The sequence below is a fragment of the Furipterus horrens genome, unplaced genomic scaffold (assembly GCF_987537825.1).
Source record: "Furipterus horrens unplaced genomic scaffold, mFurHor1.1.pri manual_scaffold_2, whole genome shotgun sequence".
Taxonomy (NCBI): Eukaryota; Metazoa; Chordata; class Mammalia; order Chiroptera; family Furipteridae; genus Furipterus; species Furipterus horrens.
The window spans coordinates 142,969,666-142,994,135 of NW_028327172.1; the positions used below are offsets into that span (position 1 = coordinate 142,969,666).

At 39.1% G+C, this 24,470-nt stretch overlaps 2 protein-coding genes across 4 annotated transcripts in view; one reads left to right on the forward strand and one right to left on the reverse strand.

The window, feature by feature from the left end:
* The window catches only part of PTER (phosphotriesterase related), a 43,597-nt gene extending 32,939 nt beyond the window's left edge, over positions 1 to 10,658 (forward strand). For all 3 annotated transcript variants that reach the window (XM_090266566.1, XM_090266564.1, XM_090266565.1), the window contains exons 4-5: positions 3,052 to 3,192; positions 9,606 to 10,658. In XM_090266566.1, coding sequence (XP_090122692.1) covers positions 3,052 to 3,192; positions 9,606 to 9,816 — 352 coding nt within the window. In that variant the 3' untranslated portion in view covers positions 9,817 to 10,658. The remainder of the gene's footprint in view (positions 1 to 3,051; positions 3,193 to 9,605) is intronic.
* C1QL3 (complement C1q like 3) lies at positions 10,655 to 20,380 on the reverse strand. Its single transcript, XM_090266567.1, has 2 exons — positions 18,959 to 20,380; positions 10,655 to 13,244 (listed from the first exon to the last, which is right to left on the reverse strand). Exons 1-2 carry the CDS (start codon positions 19,544 to 19,546, stop codon positions 13,065 to 13,067), a joined length of 768 nt encoding a protein of 255 aa, XP_090122693.1. The 5' UTR covers positions 19,547 to 20,380; the 3' UTR covers positions 10,655 to 13,064.
* Positions 20,381 to 24,470: the final 4,090 nt, after the last annotated feature.

A 24,470-nucleotide genomic window follows, 5' to 3' on the forward strand; every position in this document is an offset into this window, starting at 1 on the left:
AAGGACATGGTAACCTGTCTGGATTCTGGTCATAGTTTGAAAGTTGAGCCAAAAGTCTACCCTAATGGGCTAGATGTGAACAAAGCAGTCAAGGATAATCACAAGGTTTTTGGCCTGAGCAACTGGATGAATGGAGTTGCCATCCACTGAGGTAGGGAAGGGTGTTAGAGCAGCTAGTTTAGGGTGGTAGACCAGGGGTTTAGTTCGAGACATGTTAAACTTGAGATGTGTATTAGACATCCAAATGGATATGACAAGCAGGCAATCAGACATAAAAGTCTAGACTTCAGGAGAAAGATGTACCCTTAATATGCGGCCTTTAATATTTGTAAGAGGCTTAGAACAATATCAGGCTCCTAGAATGAAAGTAAGCAGTGGTCATGATTAATAAAGGTCCTACTCCTCCTTTGACCATGCCATTCAAATCATCCAAAGGAACTGCAGTGGTCAAGTACTGTCTAGTATATGTAGTTACTCTCTGAACTAGCAATTAGGTACCTCCATAAAGCAATCCTTTCTTACTTTGGGGGTTTACCATCCCCTTGATGGTAGATTCCCCATTTTCAAGTGTAGTTTCAGGGTACTGTGGGGAGGGAATTAAATTTCAACTTAAAAATTAAACATTCTGTGCACAGTTATGCAATTTTGGAAAATGTTCTTTGAGTATAGAATATTTAGCCATAGGAGAATTCGTATAGTAAGTGTGATAGTTAAGAGAGTAGATTCTAGCCATGAAATGAATTTATCCTTTAGCATATCTCAAGTCCCAGTTTTCTCATCTGTAAAACTGAGACCTGATAGGATCATGGAGAATACTGAATGAGATAATAAATGTAAAGCACTTTGCACAATGCTAGACACAGTAAGTTTTTGTAATTCTTAGCTATGATGATGATAATCAACTTCATTTTCAATTGGACCTAAGACTAAAGATTTTTCTATGACTTTTCATTTACTATGGACTTTTCATTGAATATATTTCTCAATATACCACTTAAAATTTTGAAAACTTATTCTCAAGGCATTATGCCAATAGAAAGAAAAAGACATTAGGAATAGAAATCAGACTCTGATCCAGGCCATTATTGGCACTTCCATTCTCCTTCTTGACTGCAAACACCCCTCCCCAGCCCCTCCCCACCCCTGTACCTTGCCCATATTGGTAATTAACAAGCTGAATGAATTAACTGTAAAGAAAAAATATTAAACTTATCTCTTCCTCTTATGTTATTTCTATTGTGTATACTTTGGTTTTAAGCACGGTTCTTTGGGGGAAAACAGAATATGCTTACTACAGCAAAACACACATTCTTTTAGCCCAGTAATTTTGGAAGCAAAAGATGGTCTCCATGGTAAGAAGATGGAAAAGGAGTAGTATTAATAGAAGATGGCACAGAACTAATGCACATTTTATAGTATGAAAGGAGGATATTTTAGCCTCCTTGCCTAAAACAACACTGTGAACTTTAAGTTATGCTAAACTGGTGAATAAGATAAAGAGAAGGCAGCTCCAATGTGATTGCTTAGAGTGAAAGTCAATAGGGAACTCCCAGAAAGCATCTCAGTGCAGCAGAAACCTCCTGCACTCATGACACACTGCAGTTTAATTGGTCCTCCTATGGTTTGGAAGGAAGAAAGGCTTTGAAAATACTTCTGACCTCTTGGAGATAATAGACATAGAATAGTGCTTCAATCCTTGCATACTGGAGTGGCCAAAGTAATAGTATATATTAGAGTGGATCAAAGCCTAGTGACACAATGATTGTCTGACATTCCAACTCTTCTCCAGGCTAGTCTTGGATTCCAAGCAATCATCCTTTTTCTAGGTCCTTAATTACCTTTACACAACGTCTAATGGGGTGTATTTTTTCCTCACATTTTTTCCATATTCATTGTCTTTCAGTAGAATGTATTTTCTTCCTTTCTTTTCTCTCTCTCCCTCCCTCTCTCTCCCTCTCTCTCTTTCTCTCTCTCTCTCTCCCCCCCACTCTCTCTTTCTCTTTCTTTGTATGTATTTGAATTTCTACCATGGTATTTTTGGGTCTAACTTAATGCATCCCTGTTTACTTGCTTTAGTCTAAATTTCTTGAGATGATCTATTCTTGCTCCAGACTCTACTCCTCTGTCTGTGTACTGTACTTCTCTTACATTTTTCTCCTTTCCCATTCATTTGCATAGTCTTGCAACATAAAGCAGTGATATTCTTACCAAGATATGTATTGAACGAAAAGATAGTCACAAAACTCTGCATAAAAAATAAATTGGATTTAAAAATAAGCACACCAAAACATAAATATCTATAGTATTGCCCCTTTTTAAAAGTTTCAGTGATATTCACATAAACTTTTAAAAAATTCACAGCCAAGGACATGTTTTTATTGATTTTAGAGAGAGAGGAAGAGAGAGAGAGAGAGAGAGAGAGAGAGAGAGAGAGAGAGAGAGAACATCAATGTGAGAAGGAAACACTGATCAGTTGTCTCCTTTATGTGTCCCAACCAGGGATCAAACCTATGACTTCTTGGTATACAGGATGATGCTCCAACTGAGACACCCAGCCAGGGCCACATAAACTTTGAAATTAATTTTAAGACCATATCATGATCTTCATAAGAAACTGAAACCATAGCTTCAGGCTTTACCAAGGTTTGTATTACTCACCCAATTCACAGCAACTGCTGACAAAGTTCTTTTGATGGTTTCCACAGTTCACAGCTCTCCCACTAAAGATTTTCAAACATACAAGGACCTTATTCTGAAGACTGTTCTGTAGGAGAAATACAAACTTGTTTTTGAGTATTGGCAACAGAATTAAAATGTCCATAGTTTCCAAGCAGTTTAAAAGGGAAAAGTCCCTTTTAGATGGGTAAATTCTCTTATTTCTGGTAACAAAGTGAACTTACTACTTTATAGTCATATCATAAGAGCCAATCCAAAAGTTCTATTACTTTACTTAAACTATGTTCCAGTTCATAATATGCTTAAAACTTTTAATTTATATATGTGGAAAATAGGCTCTTGATAATAACAATATGTCCATCTTATTGTCTCTAGGACTATACTTGATAAGAAGGAACTACTGGATTTTGCTCAACTTGGCTGTTACTTGGAATATGATCTCTTTGGTACTGAACTCCTTCATTACCAGTTCAACCCGGATATTGATATGCCTGATGACAATAAAAGAATTAGAAGGTAAATGTGGTTAGATCTCTTACAGTGTTCCCTTTTACCAGCCCTTTTGATTTTCATATCTGGGTGGGTATTAGCAAAGATTCAGAAAACAGGAAGCAGGAAGAACCAGAGACTTGCAGAGAAAAATATATCAATGCAGTTTCAAGGAGAAAAATCTCTATATATTATTGAAAGGAGAAAATGAGTCATCATAAGGAGGCAGAAACTTAACAGAGCCTTAGAAATTCAGTGTAGATGGGCAGCTGACAAGAAACATCACAACAGTAAGAGAACAAACCATGTTTTTTCCTCTTGTTATCACTTATTAAGTAAAGGTTTGTTTCCCAGGTTGAACACGCTTAAGTCATTATGTCATACAATATATTTTTGAAATGTTTTATTAAAAGTATTCACTAAAGAGTTGACTGCAACTTAAAGGCTGTAAGTATAATGTCTAAAGACAAAACATCATATAAATTCAAATCTTTCAAAATTGTCTAATATGAGGTGAAAGCAAATAATTGTGCAAGTCATTCTCTGCCACTAAGTGGAAAATTTGGAGAGTCAAGGATGAATGGCTACCTGGTTTATCTTGGTTACATGGTGATATGAAACTGGATGCAGCCAGTTTGGGAACCTGGGAGAATAAAGAGATTTGAGATTCAAAAGGATGACCTTCGTTTGAGAATATCTAAGTGTTGCTATCCAGTAGGGTCCTTGGATAAGAGTGTTAAGCTCAGGTTAGAAATTTGAACTGAGACATAAATATAGACATCATTGGTTTGCATGTGACAGTTGGGGATGAATAAGATCACTCCAAGAAGGGAATGAGGACAGAGCCCTGGGCAACACACATGTTTAAGGGTGGACTCAGGAACAGTCATTCAAGGACAGGTTGACAAGTTTTCAAAGTGATAAGAATGTCAGGAAAACACATTATTATGGAAGTTGGTGGAGAAGAATGCTGAACACAGAAGGGTTTGAACACTTGTACTAGGTAGCAGATATCAAGCGAAATAAAGACTGAAAAGTATCCATTGGATTTCAGTCAAGAGGTTGTCATTTCACAATTAATAAGTACAGTCTTGGTAGAAATGGCTTGAGGAGTAAGAAGGAGGTGAACATAAGAATGTGGACGTTACTCTTTCAAGAAGTTTGGTAGTAAATGGAAGCAGGGATGTAGAACTAAAGCTAGAAGACAAGGCAGGATCAAGGCAAGGTTTTTTGAGGAGCTGAGCAAAGTTTATGTAGCTGAGGGCAAGAGTAGAAAGATAGAGAGCAGGAATCCAGGGAAGTAAGTAACTAGTGCCTATTTTACAGGGTTATAGAATTTAAATGAAATGAAGTATGCAAAGTTTTTAGCTGACTGTCTGGGGCAGAATAAAGAACTGGTCAATTAATGTTAACTTCTAAAAATCTAGAGAGATAAGAGATACAGAGAGCAAGGTTCCTAAGGAGGCAAACAGACAGAGGTAAATAAAAGGTTGGTTGAAAGGAGGTACACTTTTTCCATTGAAATGAGAAGAGGTGGGGCAAATAATGGGGTGCACATGGATAAATGTCTTGGTGGGAGGAACAGGAAACTGAGCACATATGGCCCCAAGTGTCCTCTAATGTGCCCATGACAGTCATCTCCTGAGAAAAAAGGAGTGGATTCAAGGCAGACCTTGGAGATAAGGACATACGCTAGGGATGGATGTCAAGTGGATGAGAGAGAGGACTAGGGACATGTGTGCAAGACCCAGCTGAGGTTAGAGGTCATGACTGCATGACTGTCTACCGGCACCAAGGCATACATGATTTGATGATAATTTTCCCAAAAATATTTTGTAGTTTGGTAGTAGGGCCAAAGAAGCTTTGTGAGTAGAAGCAAAAACAACAAACAAATGTGAACAGTTAGAGATTGAGGGTTGGGATTCTGTCTGAACAATGTGGTTGATAGCTAGGGGAACAAGGGATGGGTTGAGAGGAATGTCATGACATCCAAGCCGGAGGGAAGAAAGCGTAGAGAGGAAAGGGAAGATAGGTAGCAGGAGCAAATAGCTGGAAGCTTTGAAGTGGGCGAATACATGTAGTAGAAGAGGTTGACTGAAAAACTAGAAAGCTGTAACTGGTGGTCAGAGTGGGAAACAGAAGATTGAGTTTTCAGAGAGGAAGTAGTTCTTCATGATGACAAGGACCAGAGAGAGTATGGTTACAAATGTAGAAAAGTGTTTGGAATGGAAGTAAGCCAAACTGGAGTAGAGATAGGATGTCCAGACACTGTGAGGTTCAAGTAGCAATAGTTAAACATATGCACACTGGGGTTGAGGGCAAGATCCTGAGCCAGTGGCCACAGATGGGACGGCCTTAGCATCTTTCCCCCAGGCAGTCAACCTTTCTGTCTCAGTGCCTTTCTGCTGTCCTCCTTGATGACCTTGTGCACAGTAAACATGCTTCAAGTTTAGTGTCATTAGAAAGCTAGTTGATCAGTATTACACTAGCTATGTAAATATGGAGAGGCTCAGCTCTACAGAAGCGAACTGCTTTGACTGTCCTCACCAATGAAACTAGGTCTTTTTTTAAATTTATATTTTACTACTCAAACTATTTCTTTGATAAACAGATTTATTGTTTCATTTTTGTTTATTTTGTTTTAATTTTTAATTTACTGGGCCAGGAGTGTCCTTCAGTACTGGTAAACAGGTGTCCCTAGGGCCTTACTAGCTTGTGCCATACTCAGAGGTGAATATTGTCTGGAATTTAAAATGGGGTAGCGCGGTAGGTCTTTATCATCTTTTATGATCTCAAAACCATGATTTCTTGATGAGTATTGTTAACACATATTTTATAATTCATCTTGGAAATAGGAAGTTAACTCCTAGGACCTGCTTCCTTTGTGGCGATGAGGTGTATCTTTTACACTCCTTTGCCTTGCATAAGGTTCCTAGACCTTCTGGAATAAGAGACAGGAGATTTCAGAGGGAATCTAGTAAGGAGACAGGGGAAAGATGACCACCAGCTCTTCCAGTTTGCCTTCTTAGCTCCTGAATTTCAGCTATTAAGGACAAGAACTTAATATGGTTAGCTTTCAATGTGTCAAATGTAATCATTCTAGATATATGAAAATACATTAAAAATTATATATGTGTGTGTGTTTGTGTTTATGTATCTCTATGTATATGTGTATGTATGTGTACTTAATGTTCCTTAAATTAAAACTATGCACTAGGTCACTGACTCAAGCACAGCCCACAGTAATTACTGAAAGAACTTTTGAATTGTGTGTGCCCAGTACCCTTGCTCCCTATGTCTGGGGCACTTGATTTTCATCATTCATTTGCAGTCCTTTCCTGAGCCCTAGTAGTCATAAAGCTCTGAAATGCAAGAACAGAGAAGCACGCTTCTGCCTACCTCTGGCTTTCAGCACCAGAAATTCTGCATCTAACACCTGTTTTCAATCTGATGCTCCATTTCTCAAATCTTATTATATCTCTGCCTTTTCACACTTTGTAGTCTCTCTCTAATATTGTTTGCAAAACACTAACTCATTTGTATTTCTATAATTACAGTGATTTTTTGTCTTCTCATCTGTAGTGGTTCATTCCTTCTGGCGGCATCTTTAGAACTACTGTTCTTCCATACAATGCCCAATGTGAGAGATGATCTCATTTTAGCAGTGACTGGGCAGTTTTCTTGATGGGATATAATTATGTTTCTAGTGCCACAACATTATCTTTCTCATGAGATAAACAGTCTCCAGTATCTTGACTTAATGAGTTCTAAGGGTTCCCATTTTCAAATGTGTATCTTATCCATTATGTTCTTACCCTACTACTTCACAATTCAGTAAGTGTGTGTTTCAAGATATGACACAAGGCCTCTACAGGAATTTGTTATCTGCATGATATGCCTCTGTAATAATGAGATGCCAGGTTTTTTCTTAAGGAAAAGGAACAAAAACTTGGTGAAATTCTCAGAAAATATAAGGGCAAAAGTATACACTAAAATTTCCTATAATACTCCTTTTCAATTGTGAATCAAGGTTCATCACAATAAGTTTCAGTGTTGTGTGTTATTTCTGTCAAATCTTTCTCTTTTTCATAAATAATCAATAAGTATCTTAGATAATTCCCTTAAAGAGAGGTTTTTTTTTTCCAAAAGTAACTTTAGAACTTTTGAACATTACACAAATTTTTAAAAGGCAAAGAACTGTGGTAGCACAATTAGCATTCCATGTACTAATAGGACAAACATGGGGTATGCATGACATGAATGCAGACTTCTAAACAAAATGCCCAAGTTGGTACTTTTGACCTGCAAACACAAGATCTAATCTTTGATTGTAATTTATTTGTTGATTTTATTTTTATTTTTATTTATTTGAGAGAGAGAGAGTAATAAAGAGTGTGTATGTGTATGTGTGTGTGTGTTTATGTGTGTGTGAGAGAGAGAGAGGTTTGTTGTTTCACTATTTACACATTCATTGGTTGATTCTTACATGTGCTCCAACCGAGGATTGAATCAGCAACCTTGGCATATTGGGACGACACTCTAACCAACGGAGCTACCTGGCCAGGGCTAATTTATTTCACTTCATTTCATTTCATTTATTACTTTTTGTAAGACAGTAGAACATTTCTGTTTTTTATTTTCATTGCATATTACAATAATCTTGTGGGATATAAAGATCTCAATATTTGCTTGTTTAAACTTTTCTAAGAATTCGAAGTTCTTTTGTGATCAGTACTTGATCTAGGTGTACCTAATGCACAACTGGAGACCCAAGATTATAGGCTGACTCTGTTATTAATCAATGGTGTTATCTTGGGGCTAATTTATTTTAAAATGTATGTTCTCAGAGGGCAGGGCTTTATGCTTGAGTTTTCCATGTAGTGCCCCATGTTTTGCCTGCTACAATAATTATTAAATATGACTCATCCACTACAACAGTGATTTTCAACCTTTTTCATCTCATGGCAAACATAAAATAATTACTAAAATTCTGCAAAACACCAAAAAATATGTTTTTTGCTGATCTGACAGAAAATAGGTATAATTTTGATTCATTCACACCAGATGGCTATTATTGTGTTGGCTGTTATCTTTTTTTTTTTTTTTTTTTTTTTTTTGACAATCTAAGGCAGGGGTCCCCAAGCTCCGGCCAGGGACTGGTATAGGTCAGGGAGCAGTGGGTAGAACTTCATCCTTCTCCCCATCACTCCCATTACTGCCTGAGCATCATTCCATCCCTCCTCCCCTGCCCCATCTGTGGAAAAATTGTCTTCCAAGAAACCATCCCTGGTGCCCAAAAGGTTGGGGACTGCTGCTCTAAGTGAAAAGAAATCAGTGACCTTGACTGAATAGTCAGGCATTGCGCATTTTAAAAATTCTTGCACCAGGGTGCCGCGGCACACCAGTTAAAAGTTGCTGCACTAGAATGCCAAAAAATGTTACTGAATCAAAAAGAAAACATAGATCCACTTGGGAATCTAGAGATTGATGAGACTATACAGCAAATGCCAGAGAAGAGCCACTATCTCCAAGTTGCATCTCCTATCATTGGAGACCCATGAAAGTCACAGCAGACACTGCCCAGAGTCCAGAAACGTGCAGATGGTGGCTGTCAGGAGGTGACCCACACTGCAGATTACGGCATTTAACAAAGCAAAGAGGATTAGATGTTTAGACAATAGCCAGGAAGCCCTTCTTTAGTCAACTGACTATAAATTTAAAGGAACAGCTTATTATTTATAGCAATCTTGTTGAAATCGAAGGAAAGTAGAGTAAATTTTTAATTGGTCAATTTAACCCAGCGTTCCAAGACTAAGTCACAATTCCCATAGACTTCAAAGGGACAAACGCTCAGAATACAGATTTAACATTGCTGATCTTCTCAAAATGTCTGTTTAGCTATATCATATGCCCTTCGCTTCCAAACCAACTGATTTTACTCTCAGGATGTTTTATTTGTATAATGATTCCTTTTGTTTCCCTACTTTAATCACAAATAGACATTGATGTCATTTGCTAGAAAAAAAGGAGAGAGACTGAGATCTGAAAAGTGGGCCCACTATGAGAGGCATCTTTAGAGTGGAGAACTGACTGCTAAAGCAGAACAAAGTTATTTAGTAAAATGCTAAAGTGGCTATTCATTCAAACTGGCATCTCCTGTTAGGAGCTATCTTTAATGCAGCATTGCCAGGCATTGTCATAAATGCTACAGGCTAGAAATATCTGTGTTCATAGAGTAAGGATCATGTTCCTACCAAAATGGAGCAGTATCTTTATCATCACCACACAATATTTATAAAGGGTCTCCCAGTTATCTATGCTACAGTGGAAAGCAGGATCTCTGCAACAAGCCCAATAGGTTTTAAGTAAAAAGTATAGAGCACCCTGAAAATTGTAAATGTGAGACAAATGCTATATAATGAGTTAACATTTTTTCACAGGGTGCGTCTTCTGGTGGATGAGGGCTATGAAGATCGAATTCTGATGGCACATGACATACACACAAAGCATCGGCTGATGAAATACGGAGGTCACGGCTATTCTCACATACTCACCAACGTTGCTCCTAAAATGTTGCTTAGAGGTCTAACTGAGAATGCACTTGATAAGATACTAATAGAGAACCCTCAGCAATGGCTAACTTTCAGATAGGATGCTTATAAGTTCACACCTTGAATATAAAGCTTACAGAGAACATTCAGTAATTTCAAACCTGCTGTGAGATATTAATTAATCAGAGCTACAAAGGAGTGATGATGGATCATTTCCTTTTCATGAGAATTAGAAGCACTTTGTCTTCTCAGAAACTGGCTCTTACATCTGCACCTTTAGGGAGTCAGCGTGTTTTATGGAGCCCTATTGCTTTGCTTTAACAAAATAAATACAGAAGTACCTACTTCCAAACAATGATTTACAGTTTAAATCCCTTTAGTGAAGTTTTGTTTTGTTTTCTTAATTTATCAGCTGCCCTCCTTGAGAATTTTAAAATGTTTTTAGTTAAATTACCCCCTTCTGGAGCAATCCAATGTTTCTTGTAATATTGATGATCCTACTAATTATCCTGCTGTTCTTTAATTAATGCTTAATGAATAATGTGGCACTTTAAAATAGCTTCTTCAGCAAGGAAAGTTGAATTTTGAGATTTTTTTTTTCTCCAATGGATACTGTAAGACAATTACCAATTTACAATGGTAAAAATAGTGTGGAAGGTTAATTATATGCTGTCCACCTATCTATACATACTTAAAATAAATCAGTTGTGTTACTGTGGCTTCCTGGCATCCATTTTTGCTATACATTTTGTTGTGTTTTGAAAAATCTGTATAAGGGGGCATGAACACATAACATAATACTGAGTTATAAAAATTCAATCATAAAAGTTAGACTATATTACATAATATAGTTTAATGAATTATTACATTTATAATAGCAAAGGCCACAATTTAATTAATAAAGTATAATGCAAAAAATGTTTGCCATACATATATATATATATATATATCTATTCCCTTTATTTCCTTTACCTTTTCTTTGTTTTCCCTTGGGCCTAAATAGAGAAAGTAATACTTATCTACTTGAGAAAAAGGTCAGGTCTACTAAAAATGACAGTCTCATTCTATAGCCTACCCTCTAAAAGGTTCCCAGCCTTGACGATTTATGGAAATAAAGCCTTTTTAAAAAAACTCCTAGTTGATCTGCAGTGCTGTTTTTAACTTAATCTTTTGGTGAAATCCTCAGTATGCTATGTTACCTTAAAAAAAAAAAAAAACAAGCGGAAGAAAAAGAATTCTTCAAACCCTGTTACCAATACCTCTTTAATAAGTATATATTGTTAAATTCAAATAAAATCCATTGCAACTCTTTTATGAGTTATCTTGTATATTAGGAAGGCCAGATAGAATTAGTCATTATTCTTAGTGAATGGGCTAAGTGTTTTTAATTATATAACCATGACAGTTACCAAGGCTAAGGCATCTAAACCAAGCAAACAGCACCTTCAGATGGGAACACCATGCATAACTCTTTGGGAAAGGTGAGGTTTGCTAAATAAAAGATATTTCTGTGGATCAAAGATGATCAAATCTCCTCTGTGTTAGAACAGAAAGTACCCAAGAGGAAAGAGCCAGGAGAACAAACTAATTCCTTTAAATGAAAAAATGCAAATGTTCTTCACCAGTAAAACAAGCAGATTTTAAAATCTCTGTTCTTGAAATCTGCTTGTCAAAGAGTCTTCGAAGGCAGCTGAGAGGGGAACAAATTTTTCATTGTAATAGTGGAAGTTGTATGATAGTTAGGATCTATCAACATGCATTGTTAATCTTTTTCTTAGTTTTAAAGAGATGGCTTTTGGCAGTGTATTTTAAATAGAGAGAAAGGATTTGCACTACTCTCAAAATCTACTTTACTGTTGGCATGAATCCACCTGAGGAAAAAAAAGAAAAATTGATAATTCAAATGCATATAAATCATAAACATTTCAAAGGAGAGCCACTTTGTTTCAGCAATCCTAATGTTAACAGTCTGTCACAGAATGCAGTGAAAAATATTGATTGGCAGAGGATAATAGAGCAACCATAGGCTTAACTTACAGACATGTGGCGCACAGGACCTAATACAATTCAATTTTCTGGATAACTCTTAAAAGAGAAGTCACTGAAATTATTTTGCTGTTCCATATCTTTTTGTCATCCAAAATAAATCAGATAATTTATGTGTTTTGTGTGTGTGCATACACATATATATTTTTTAAATTAAAATTGTGAGGCTACACCAGCCACTGTGCCTATAGTCTGAAGCCATATATATATATTTTTTCATGTAACATATATGTGTGTGTGTGTATATACACACACACACATATGTGGCAGGTATTTCTATAAAATATATACACTTTGTTGTCATACTGGTGATATGTGAAATTGTTCATTTTGAAATAACCTCAGGTCATGACTTAGAGTAAGTAACTATTTGAAGTCCTTACTTAGCATCCCCTTGATGATGCATGCAGTAGCTCAAATTAAAGCTTTGTGTATTGGGTTATGAATAATCTTTTGTTCCAAAGGCAAAATCCTCAAGTCTGATTTAACACCAAAGAATAAATTTCTCTGACTTTCCAAGTAAAGCTAAACACGTTCTATTGACAAAATGGACACCTAGCGGATTTTCTAATACCATACATATTACACATTTTCACACTTATAGGGTTAACCTATGATACAATTTTAATCTCTATTTTTAAAGACTATCACCAGAAAAGAGAAAAGAAAATTCACAAGAAAAATAAAATGGGAAAATGACCATAGGCTTGGGAATTCGCTCAAATCCAGAAAATTCCAGGTTAAGGCTTGAAGTTGAATCATTCCCAGGTCTAGCTCTAAAGTTCACAAGAGTACAAGGCAAACAATTTCTTTGGGGACAAGCAGCATTATTTCAATTAGACCTTCTCCTGCAGGGTAAAATCATTCCTCCCCACACTATGAATGGACTCCAAATATCATAATAAGCAGGTACACTCACAAAAACCAAAGCCGACATGGATAAGAGCAGCAGGATCACGGTACACCAAAGTATCCTATATACTGAAGAAATAATTCAGTGTCTTAGATTTTTCTATAAAAATTTGTTACCTATATAGGACTTCATTCACACAGACACTAACAATAAGGAGTATTTGCTTTGGCGATAGTGGATCACACATCTGCTTATCTTGCTTTTAATATTTTTTTTTTACATAATGTTTCTGAGAATACAGATGTGAGTCAGGTAGCATTTGAATCCCTCACATATACACATCTGAGGTGCCCCACAACTGGCATTCCCCTGGGATCCTTGATTCACTGATGTTAGCCGTACAAATCCAGTGTCCAAAACTCAGAATAATAAGCTCAGTTTCTACATTATCAGTCAGCGTAAATGATAAATCCAGAAAATGTGCTGTATTTGTTGTTGTTTCCTCCATGGGCTTTGCCACCATCTAATTTGATGTAGACTTCGTCTCCTGGCTCCAAGTGAAGGACCACACTGTTACTGGCGTAGTCGTAATTCTGATCAGCATCCTGGGCGATCGCACTAGCACGCACCTATGTGAAACAGACAAGAATTAGAATTTGTCAAAGAGGGTATCTTCAAGTTTTCTATTTCGGTCATTTACACAGCATTGCAAGCCGACCTGCTGCCATAGCACAGAATTGACACAGAAATGTCCACCTTGGCCTTGGAGCTTTATGAGGGTATCTTTGCAATCATTTCAACTATGTTACTGGAAGGGAGGGATGAAAAGGAGAGAACTGTTTTTGTGAGGGTCATTCCAGCAGTTTTTCCTTACTAGATGCTGTAAAAAGTACATGCCAATTTATTCTTTTCCTGAATCACTACTTTTTCTAATTCTTGGAATCTCTGTGCCCAATCACTTCTTGAAATGGAAATAATATACTAATGTCTTGCATTTTAATTTATCCAGATAGCAATATTGTAACCAGCTATTGATGAGCACATAAATTCAATCCAAATTTCAATTGGTCCTCAAAATTATTAGAACATTGAGGTACACAGCAAGCAACAAGTCAGAGAAGTACCACCACTTTAACTCTACTATAGAGGAAGAAAAAAGGAATAAAGCCATTTGATTTGGGGCTTTCAAATTCTAATTCAAGTAAATCCTCTTTTACCAGAAGCTTAACTCATTTAAATATCTGTGGCTCTACCACCCAACTTTTCAGGGTTTTTTCCCCCTTATTTGTACCTTTTTATCCCTTAATTGTGATGTGTGCAAATATGGAATTTAATTTCAATATATCTAAAATTATAGAAGAAACTAAATTTCCATCATTTGAAGTCTTTCAAACTGTTAGAATTTTTGAATGAGCTCATTAAATGTGTGGTTTGCTTTGAAGATGGAGCTTGCTTATAAATCCACTCTGTGATCTCATTAGTGAGTTGACAGACATTTGCAAACAGTCAAATTGCCTATCATATCAAGTAACATGGACATTTCTGTCACATCCTCAACTCAAATTAGGGTCATGTCCATTTAGCTAGATTTTGATTCTGCCTTGGAAAAAATTTTTTCAATAGGCAGACTTGCATTTGATTTATTTCAGTAAAACATCTACTTTGTGGCTTGTTTCTATTCCAGTATAATGATATTTCCCTGAAAAACATAGCAAGTGATTTAGTGGTTTTGTAAACCTGCACTATGTAATAATGCATGACTTGGGGTACAATTTGACAGATTTTATCACTTGGTAAAATGAGGCAAATGATACATAAGTCAAGAATTTCCATGCGTGTCTTTCAAAATGTAAATGATAGGTTTTCAAATTAAATTTTCATGTGATATGTTCTCATATTAATGCTGAAACATTAAAAAATGAGAAGGCTCTTTGACACTGCTGAACTTGTGAAGTAATTTAAGTTGTATTTTAAAATTTTCTTTCTTAATAGCATATAACAAAAGGAGAAAAGGGCTTACTGGATTTAGAATTCTTTAACACCTTGCTAACTGACACTAATATAGTAACAGCAACAGACCAGGCAGTTATGCTCAGAAGCATGGACTGAAATGTACACACTACTTTAGTGAGGTGATCTGTTTTGACCACTAAGGGATAATACAACTTAATGTCATAATATTTCCTAGGAATGAATCATAACTTTGTAGGAGCTGAGTGCTTTGATTATTAATTTCATCTAGTCATTAATTCCCAGGGAAAAATATCTACAAAGAGGATAGTGCTATTACGACCTGATCTTTTTTATGTGTGGATTTTTAATGTGTGAGTAAAAGTAAAATATAAAATAGTAGTTAGCCATATTAGTAATATATTAATTATTATCAATTCATAATGTACTTCTCAACTATTATTGGTAACTAGACACAATTAATTTACTGCTTTCGGCCTTTACTATATGTTCTATGGGTATTGTGCTTTAACACTTTTCTATATGAAGACATTTAGTAACCAGGACTCATTAAAATCACTTGATTCAGAGACACTAATCTTAATAATACAATTTTAATTTAATAATGCAGTTTTTATTCTATAGGGTGTAACCACAAACCCATGTAATTGTTATCATTTTTATTCAGTAGGGATAACCACAAAAAAGTATGACCTCACAGACTGGAAGCTACCCTTATGGTTTTGCTTCCTTTGTGAGAGAAAAAAAAAAAGCCTGTGTGATTGCTTTTTAATGAAAGTGATTCTCTAAGATTTTAACCTTTACTGTACCGTAAGACTTTCCTGATTAAATAACTGCCATATTCAAGTGTACTTTGTGTGATTTTAGTATTCCTGCTCACCTGATCATACTCTAAAGGTATAATGGTACTTAAAACTTCAAGCTCTAGTCTCTGGCTCAGTGACTTCCAACAATTCCTCCTTTAAGCCATCAAATTATTGAGGGAGGTAATGCATCCACCCTGGAGGCTATTTTCAGGTTCCTAAATGTACACTGATTTTAGTATTTTTCCCTGGGAATATGATGTATCCTTTCCTTAGCTCACTATATCCATTTCTATCTAAATGTACTCTAATCTTTTCATACTATAAGTTCGGTATTTAGATTCTGCTTGATCTTTAGTGCATGTTTCATGGCCCCTAAAAAGATAATTAATTTGACATTTTATTAATCTCACTAATAAATGAACATCAAACCACAAACTATTCACTGTTTCCAATATACCTCTTGTTCACTGGTGCCATATTTAATAAACTGTTAGAGCAAAGATTGGTCTTTAATTATTTTATAGTGCTAATCTTAAACCTGTTTAAGTTTTTATCATAGTGGCTTGTTATAGTAATATTATAATGATTGTATTCAAATAGCAATATTTTTATTCAGGTTTTCTGCTAAAAGTATAGAAACATATTAAGAATATTTTCTGTTTCTAAGAAAAAGCTATTTGAGTCCAATTTTTACCTTTACTATGCACTGTCATGGGCTCTCAACAAAAGGTAAGGTTACATTTATGTTGATGGTTTCATTGGGAATTTGGCACGTTTGTGAGAATATAATAGGTTGGGTAGCTTTAGCATTATCATATTAGCGAGGGTTTATCATTAGAGACAATATTTATGGTAACATTTGCTAATTTAATTAACTGCTACTGATGTTCTCATGATTTCATTTTCATTGTACTTCTCTGGAATCATAAACAAAAGGTTAAGTGGTACATCAGGTTAATTTACTGGCCTTTGATGTTTCCATCTGTGATCCTGCATTAACACAAAGCATAAATAAAATGTTTCTCTTATGGTAACAGTCCAGAGACATTCCTCTATTCTAGAGTGAACTGCATTTTTAGTGCAATTTTTGTGTTTCTCTAATCCACTGAACCCTCAGAACATTACACTGCCATGGATCTGAGTTTGTTTTATAAAAACAAATTAGGTCAGCTCAGAGTAGGAAACTGCCATCCTAAGAAGTGATCAGACAAGAGCATAATTGAAAATCAAGGTAAACTATTTATTCAATATTAATAAACATGAATAATATTTTTTTATCTACATCTGTGTGTGCTGACCAGACTTTGCAAAATAGTTTTAATCTAGAGATAAACTTCCTTAACAGTAAGATTGCAAGAACCATGTTCCAAAATAGCCAAGCTGAACTCAAAAATGTATTGTTTGTTACTATATTTATTTTTCTGAATGACTTGTTGCACACCTTTGCTAAGTAGCAGGTTAATAATACTAATGAAAAGGTCAGCTGTTTTGCTTTGTTCTTTTTTCTTGATCCTTAAGAATGTACACACTAGGGTGACACAAAGAAGCAGTCCACACTCCGAACAACGAAATAATTTTAAAACAAAAATGCACATAGAATATGTATGTGGAATGGTTTTCTTGGAATCAGTGTAACATACCTGGGCTCAGCAGTCTAGATATCAACATATAAAGTAATTTAAGTATATTGTTCCCTGCTTTTTCATGCAATTGCAATTTCTAGATATTTAAAGATGTGAGCACTTTTATACACAGGCTGATTAAACTTGAATTTTATTCACTTTTAATGAATACCTCTAAAAACAATCTCTTCAGCATGATAATATTTTCCAGACTTAAGCTTTGAGTCAGAAGATAGCCAATTTGTAAATAAATGGGTGCCTCAGCTGCTGCCTGCAAGGAGCTATTCATGAACCCTTTTGTAAGGGTGACACAATAGCTCTATATTGGTACCGTGAGTCATGCCCTTTTTTAGCCACTTACCTATAGTTCTGCAAACAATTTTTATTTATCTTAATATTATTTTTGTGCATAATAACTATAATAAACAACCCTTTCAGTGCCTCCTGGTGGCCATTATTTCTCCTTTTGTTCTACGTGGTCCTGATGGTCCCTTAAGCAGCTTACTTCTAAATTCCTTGAGGTGAGGGGTGGTAGGAAAGGGGAGGGATGGGATTTTTTTGTTCTTTCTATCTCTTATACATTTAGGATATTTTTCTTTCATTTTTGAAATAATTCTAAAACTGAATTAGGTTTTTGGAAGAAATCCAGTTTCAATGTTGCTTGATAGAAACCTGGGCTATTGCTACAAAGGTCTGAATTCAAGGGACAGTGACCAAGTTCCACAGACTTTGTTAAATCAAAGTTGGCCATGACAGGGTCGCAGGCCATTCACTGTGCCAGCCAGTAAAACAAGTTGCAGCCGCAGAATTGCAGTCCCGACTGCAGGCTGCAAGGCCTTGCCCCAGCAGCCACTGATTTCAGCATGTGCAGAGGGTCTGATTACACTTTCAGGCAGTTACAAATATTTTCCTCTTGTGACTAAGAGATAAGACACACTTTGGTTTTGAAATGACTGTGGATTTCTTAAGCAAACTGAAAAGTTGCCACGGTATAAAATTGTAGCCATGTGGCCCCTGTGGCAGAACCAGCCAGCTCAGGAGAGCAAGTCTTCTTGGCCCAGGGCTAATCTGAGGCTATTTCATAGTCAAGGCCAAGACCACTGCCCCTGGGAACTAGAAAGCTGGGGCTGGAAGGACCATCACGCAGGTGCTCTGGGGCTTTCTGGCTGTGAGGCTGGACCGGGTTCAATCTTCCTTTCCACCTGCTTTGTGTCCTAGCACCAACTCCAAGAAGTGGAGTTTGGGTTCTGTGTTTGGGAGTCTGTTTTTACAGTGTAAACTCGGGAATCTCAATTTTTCCTTCTTTTATCAGCACTCATTACCTCTACCGCCTCTCCCCTGAAAACTAAATCGGAGTTTGCGTCTTGAATTTGACTATAGGAGAGTTTCCCGGTCTGGGACGCTTCAGGGACTTTGCGACGGAAGGTCCCAAGGACCCCCTTGAATTCGCTCCTTGGGGACCATTCTTTCTCCCTTGGGCCCTTGTCTTTCTCCTCCGGGTTTAGGTTTGTCACCCTGGCACGCTCCTTCTGGACTCTCCCAGCCCTCCCAGTTTCCGCCAAAGCTTGAGAGCGACGACCCTATGGTGCTGAGAATCCCACAGCCCGGTCGCTTCCTGCTGCTTCAATTTTGCCCAGTACGAAAAGCCGTTTAGGGAACCAAGTTCTGCGCTTCCCGCCCTCGAGGGTCACACTCAGATGCGTAAGCACGGAGCGCAGGTCCTAGGCTCGGAACCGCCCTCTCGAGGCCGCTGGGAGCCCATTTTGGCTCACGACCCCTGAGTCCCCACAGTGGAATAGCGTACTCCCTCGCATTTCTCCGGAAAGGCCCGAGCTGAAGCGCCCTTTCTCCACGGACTCCCACTCCATTTCCGAGTTCTCCTCCCTCTCGCCTGCACCTTCCAGCACTCCTTCCCCGCCCTCCCCGCTGTCTGCCCGCACTCACCTGGTTGTTTTTGCAGAGATCAGCCCACATGCTGGTGCCGTCCCCACCGCGCATCAGGACGTGGTAGGTGAAGAAGTAGATGCCCGGGATGGAGCAGGTGAACTTGCCCGTGGTGGGATCGTAGTGGTTACCGAGGTTGGTGACTACGTCGTCGAACTTGAGCACCTCGTAGCCTTCGTGCTGCCGCTTGAGGCCAGCGTAGAAGGCGATCTTGGGCACCGTGCTGTAGGTGGCGGCGCTGATAGCCCCCGCCGCGTTCAGGCCGGGGGCCCCGGGCGGACCCGGCAGGCCTTGGCGCCCAGGCTCGCCCTTCTCGCCCGGTGGGCCCACGGGACCCGGTGGCCCAGGCTCACCGGGGGGCCCACGCGGGCCCGCCTTCCCGGGCCTGCCAGCCTCACCCTTGGGGCCCTGAATGAAGGTGGGCAGGGACTGCATGAGGCCGCGGTCGGGCGTGGCGGCCGTGCTGGGTGCTTTGGTGCCCCCGTAGGGGTCGCAGACCATGCGGCAGGTGCCCAGCATCTCGTAGTGCGCCGACGTGCCGGCGGAGCTCACCAGCACCGGGATGAGGATGACCAGCAGCAGCACCATCACCACCCCCAGCGCCCCGGCGGCGATCAGGCGCCTCCTGCTGCCCACCAGCCGGCTCAGCGCTGGGCGATCCTCCTGTCTGCTTTTGGACAAAATTTTGAAGGTTGGGCGGGGACCTCTTCAGAGCCGAAAACAAGCCCCTGCGAACCCCAACTCCCCTGGGCGGTCGGGCGCCGTCCGCTCCTAGGCTGCTCCTGCTCCCCCCGCTGAGGCTGCGGCTAGGGAGGGAGCTCGGACGCCTAGCGACTTGAGCTAAAGTCCCGGACTGGGGGGTGGGGGTGGGGGAGGGGTGCGCAGCGCGCCCTCTCGCCTCTTCTGAGCCCCTTCGCACCTGTGGCTGCCGAAGCTCCGGGAGGCCACCTGCCACTTGGAGGGCAGAACCGGCCGCTGTCTCTCGCGCTCGCCGGGGCCCGCTTACACTTTTATGCCACTGCCTGCGATCGACTTTTCGTTTTTTGCAGACTGCGCCAGTTCGCACCAACTTTCGCTCTGAAGTTGCCTTTTTCTGCCTCTTTCTTCTCTTCTTTCACTCGCTTGGTTCACCCTTCCCCTGCCTTTTTTCCTTCCTCCTTTGCAACCACCACAACTCTAATAGACGGGCGCTCCCAAAGACCCGCGCTGGGCGCGTGAACTGGGACCAGCCGCTCCGGCGGGGCGCTGAGGGGCGGGCAGGGTCGCTCGGCGAGGCTCGCGGGGCTGGAGCGGAGGAGCTAAAGCAGCAGCAGTGAGCGCCTTACGGCCAGGAGCCGAGCGAGACAGAGAGACTGAACGTAGAATTCTGCCTGGGTACCACCTGCCAGCAGAAGAGGAGGCTGAAAACGCGCGCCGGAGCAATTTATAGGCACCCAAGGCACAGAGGAAGGGGAGCCGCCTTGGCATCTCATTGCAGCATCTGCTCTGCTCATCCCACTCAGGGAGAGTTTGGCATTACTCTGACAATGTGGGATTTTTTTTTCGCCCCCCCCCTTCTGCACATGGATGAACAGTGAGATCCTGAATATTCCCTTGCTGAACCCAGATGACAGCAGGGCTCTCGCTGGACATCGGTGGGGGGAGGGAGACAGATGTGCAATAGCCTTCAGAACTCAAGGGTCACACCTAAGCCCTCTATGTCTCCACTGCCAGCAGCCCCAGTTGGAGGGTGGAGGAGGAGGTTGAAAGGAGTGTGGCTTGGTTGACAATATTTCTCTACAGGCTCACCCACAATCAGTGCTCCAGGTGTTTTTTTCAAAATGCCACTTTTAACATAACGAGGGCCCTTTAGCATTTTCCAGATGGTAGATGTGTTTCTTTAACCTTATGGTTTTCTTCACCACCCTTCTAAAATGAAATGAGATGTTACCCAGAGAACAGTGAGGTGTGTTGAAATGCCAAAGGACATTTCTCAATGATTTTAAATGAACATCCCCACCACATAAAAGCGAAGGGGTTGGTTCTTTTTACAAACGTTGTAAATGGTGAATGTATACATATATACTCTGCTTATAGACTTACAATTCTAGCAACCTGTCAGGAGATACAGCCATTGGACATGAACCTAAATTTACTTAAGGGTGCTACATGTATAAGAAATTATCACTTGTCAAAATGCCTTCAAATGTCTTCAGATAAACCAAGCAGCATTTTCCAAAGCACTGGGCAAGATTTTTTCCTAAGCTATGGAAAAGGTCTTATAAGCTCCTAGTGCATTTCCTGCCTGTACATTGGGGGATAGGGTAAATAGAAAAATATGAGAAAGAAGAGCCCCATTTACTCTGGGAGAGCAGGAGAAGGAAAGCCTGGGTTTATAATATTAATGGAAAGCCCGGAGAGTAGATATTAGGCAAGTTATCCCGCCAACACATACATAAGACACACAAGAATGGCTTGAAATAAACAAGTAGAATTGATTCGTAAATCATACTTTTGCATTCAGGAGCAATGGATGTCAATCAAACATGGGTGACATTTGCTTGTCAATACGGGGATGATGGCTGGAAAGACGGAGACTTATTACATCAGGGCAAGAATGTGAAATGAGAAGCAAGAACAAATAAGACTACAGCAAGCAAACAAAACAATAACATCCCATTGACAATCCTGTCTGTGGGCTCCGGGCTCCACAGACCCCCTCCTTCTCTGTTCCTTTTGCCTACCCTGACCCCACCCAATTGGTTTCATTCTTTTTTTTCCTTCTTTCAAAACTAAATAAGGTCAAATGAGCAGGCAAAAGGAAACAAAAATTCATTGATTCTTTTAAGAGAAATGTCAGTGGCTCCTTCAGGTCTTTCCTGGGAGAATCAACACTGTGTGTTGGGCAGTGGGGCTAAGCGTGGCCCAGGTCTCCACGGTCTCTCTCAGTGTCGCTGCTGACATACTCCTGCTACTGGGAAATACTCTTTCTCATGTCTCAAACCGTTCACTTTTATTGTTTATAAATATATGTCTATACCTTGGGCATAAATATATGTATATTTCAGAATATCTCTATTCATATGAGCTACCTTATTTTCATATATTTAAGCAGCAGGCACATGGTTAAGTTCTGTCCTGGACATAATATTTATTTTCCTAATACATTTTCTGGATTACTTCACAAAAGTCCCCTTTCTTTTGAAGGACAAAATGGTAAGAAGTGTGGTGGCAGCAATGGAGAATAGTGAGTTAATGAAATAAACTCTTCTCTGATAATACAAAATTATCAAACATTGTAAGACCTCTTTATTGCTAAAGAGAGTTCATGGGGGATAAAATTTGGAGTTTTCTAAATGTAGACTTGTATAAATAAATAAATTCTCATAAAAAATCTCAAGATACATGGAGCTTCCTCTTTGAAGAATGCTCATCTCATAGAGAAACCCGTCAAGGATAACATAAAATAGTAGAGTTGGAACAGACCCTAGAAAGCCAGTGTCCACCTGCTCACTTTGCAGAAGGTGAGACTGGGACACAGAATCCAGAGCTGAAGCAGGCCACCCCGATGTGAGTACAGCACACCTCATCTCATCGCGCTTCCCAGACACTGCATTTTGTACAAACTGAAGGTTTTCAGCAACCACTGGGAAAACATGATGACTTGCTCAAGGCTTAGATAATGGTTAGTATGCTTTAGCAATAAAGTATTTTTAATTAAGGTATGTACCTTGTCTTTTTTAAGACATTATGCTATGGCACACTTAATAGACTATAGTATAGTATAAACATATGCACTGGGGAACCAAGTGATTCTTGTGACTCACTTTATTATGCTATTCACTTAACCATTGTGGTCTGAAACCAAACTCACAATATTTCCAAGGTATGCCTGTGCACTTTCCTCTACATCGCAATAACAACAAAGTCCAGTCCAGCCTAAGACCTGTGGTACTGGTCCCAATCATTGAAGCTTTCATCTTTTCATTTTTTCTAATGCCAGAACAAAGCTTGATTTTGCAGGTGAGGGCTCTAACATCTGAAAGTTTTGCTGAGATTTGGAAAGGTGCTCAGTAGTCATCATTCATAGTGAAGACGTCACCTCCCAGGTCACAAGGCTAATTAGTCCCAGACTTTCAATTGAGTGCACGCACCTGGGGAGTGCATGGACATTTGTTTATTTTGATGAAGTTTAAATTATTGGTCTTCTTTGTTTTCTCTAGAAATGTCCCATCATGTACTTTGGGAGGAACTTTCTCTCCTGCCCCCAAGGTTTTCAGGGATGACTGAATAGTAGATACATTTATGGCTAGGTACTGCCACTTTTCACTGCTTGAATTTCTCAGAAGGTTCTCTGGAAAGTTACTCATGCTTCAGCCTTGATTCTGACAGTTTGAATAAACCATCTGATATGGCATATTACTCATCATCTTTACATGTATATAATAATAGAAAATGTGTCGATTAAAAAAATATTTGATTTTCTTCAGTCCTCATTGGAGAACCAAGTTCTTTCTCATATTCAATATTAATTTTGGAAGTAGGCTTTGGAATCTAATTTTCTTCACAGCTCTTCCCAGTCATTTCCCAAGAAAAGACCAGGCCCCATATTCTCATTTCTTCTGTACCTGCGCCTTTGGGACCCTTAAATGATAAAGTTGAACACAAAAACCCAGGATCTGGGTTGGGTGACAAAGCTGTGATTTGCACCTTCCCTTCATCATGTCTGTCTCTTTCGAGAACCGAGCAGATTCCAAGGACATGACTCCCACACAGATGTGCACAGCCATCCCTTAATCTTGTCTGAGCATCCACTGGCAGGAGAGCTCTACTCTGGGCTTTTCCTAGGCAAATGATTATTTAATCATGAGAATTATTTCCAAATCCAGCAGCACTTACACAGAAATAGCATTTCTTATGGCAGGAAAATAATAATAATTAACAAACTCGAGGGATATCTGGAGAAATAGACAAATAATATAAAAATAGGACTGGAGTAGTTATTTCTCTTTAATTTCTGGGTCTCCAAATTATATTGTAGAACAAACACCCCCTTTGACTAAAGAATTGTAGATTTCCAGCCAGAAATGGTCTGTCTGGAGTTATGGAGTCATAACATGAAGCTTTGGAATCAGATGGGTCTGAATTTGAATCCTACCTTCCTCCTTTAGTAGCTATGAAAGGTACTTAATTTTCTTTTCTATAAAATGGGAATAACACTAATATTTAACTCACAGGGTTGTCATGGTGATTGACTTAAGGCATATCATCACAATGACAGCTTATAAGGAAAGCCCAGGAAATATCAATGTTCATCTTAGCATGCTGTAGGACAGCTGAGTAGTGCATATGTTTATGATTTGGATGGTATAACACAAGGCATATTAAAGGAAAGTAAACCTAAAAGGTCAGACTTAACACAAAGGGCATCAAGTGGACAGTAAATATTAGAGACTTAGACAAAACTACAAAGAACACAAAAGTTCTCCAAGACAGTTGCCTACGTGTACTCTTCTATCATACAAAACAAAGC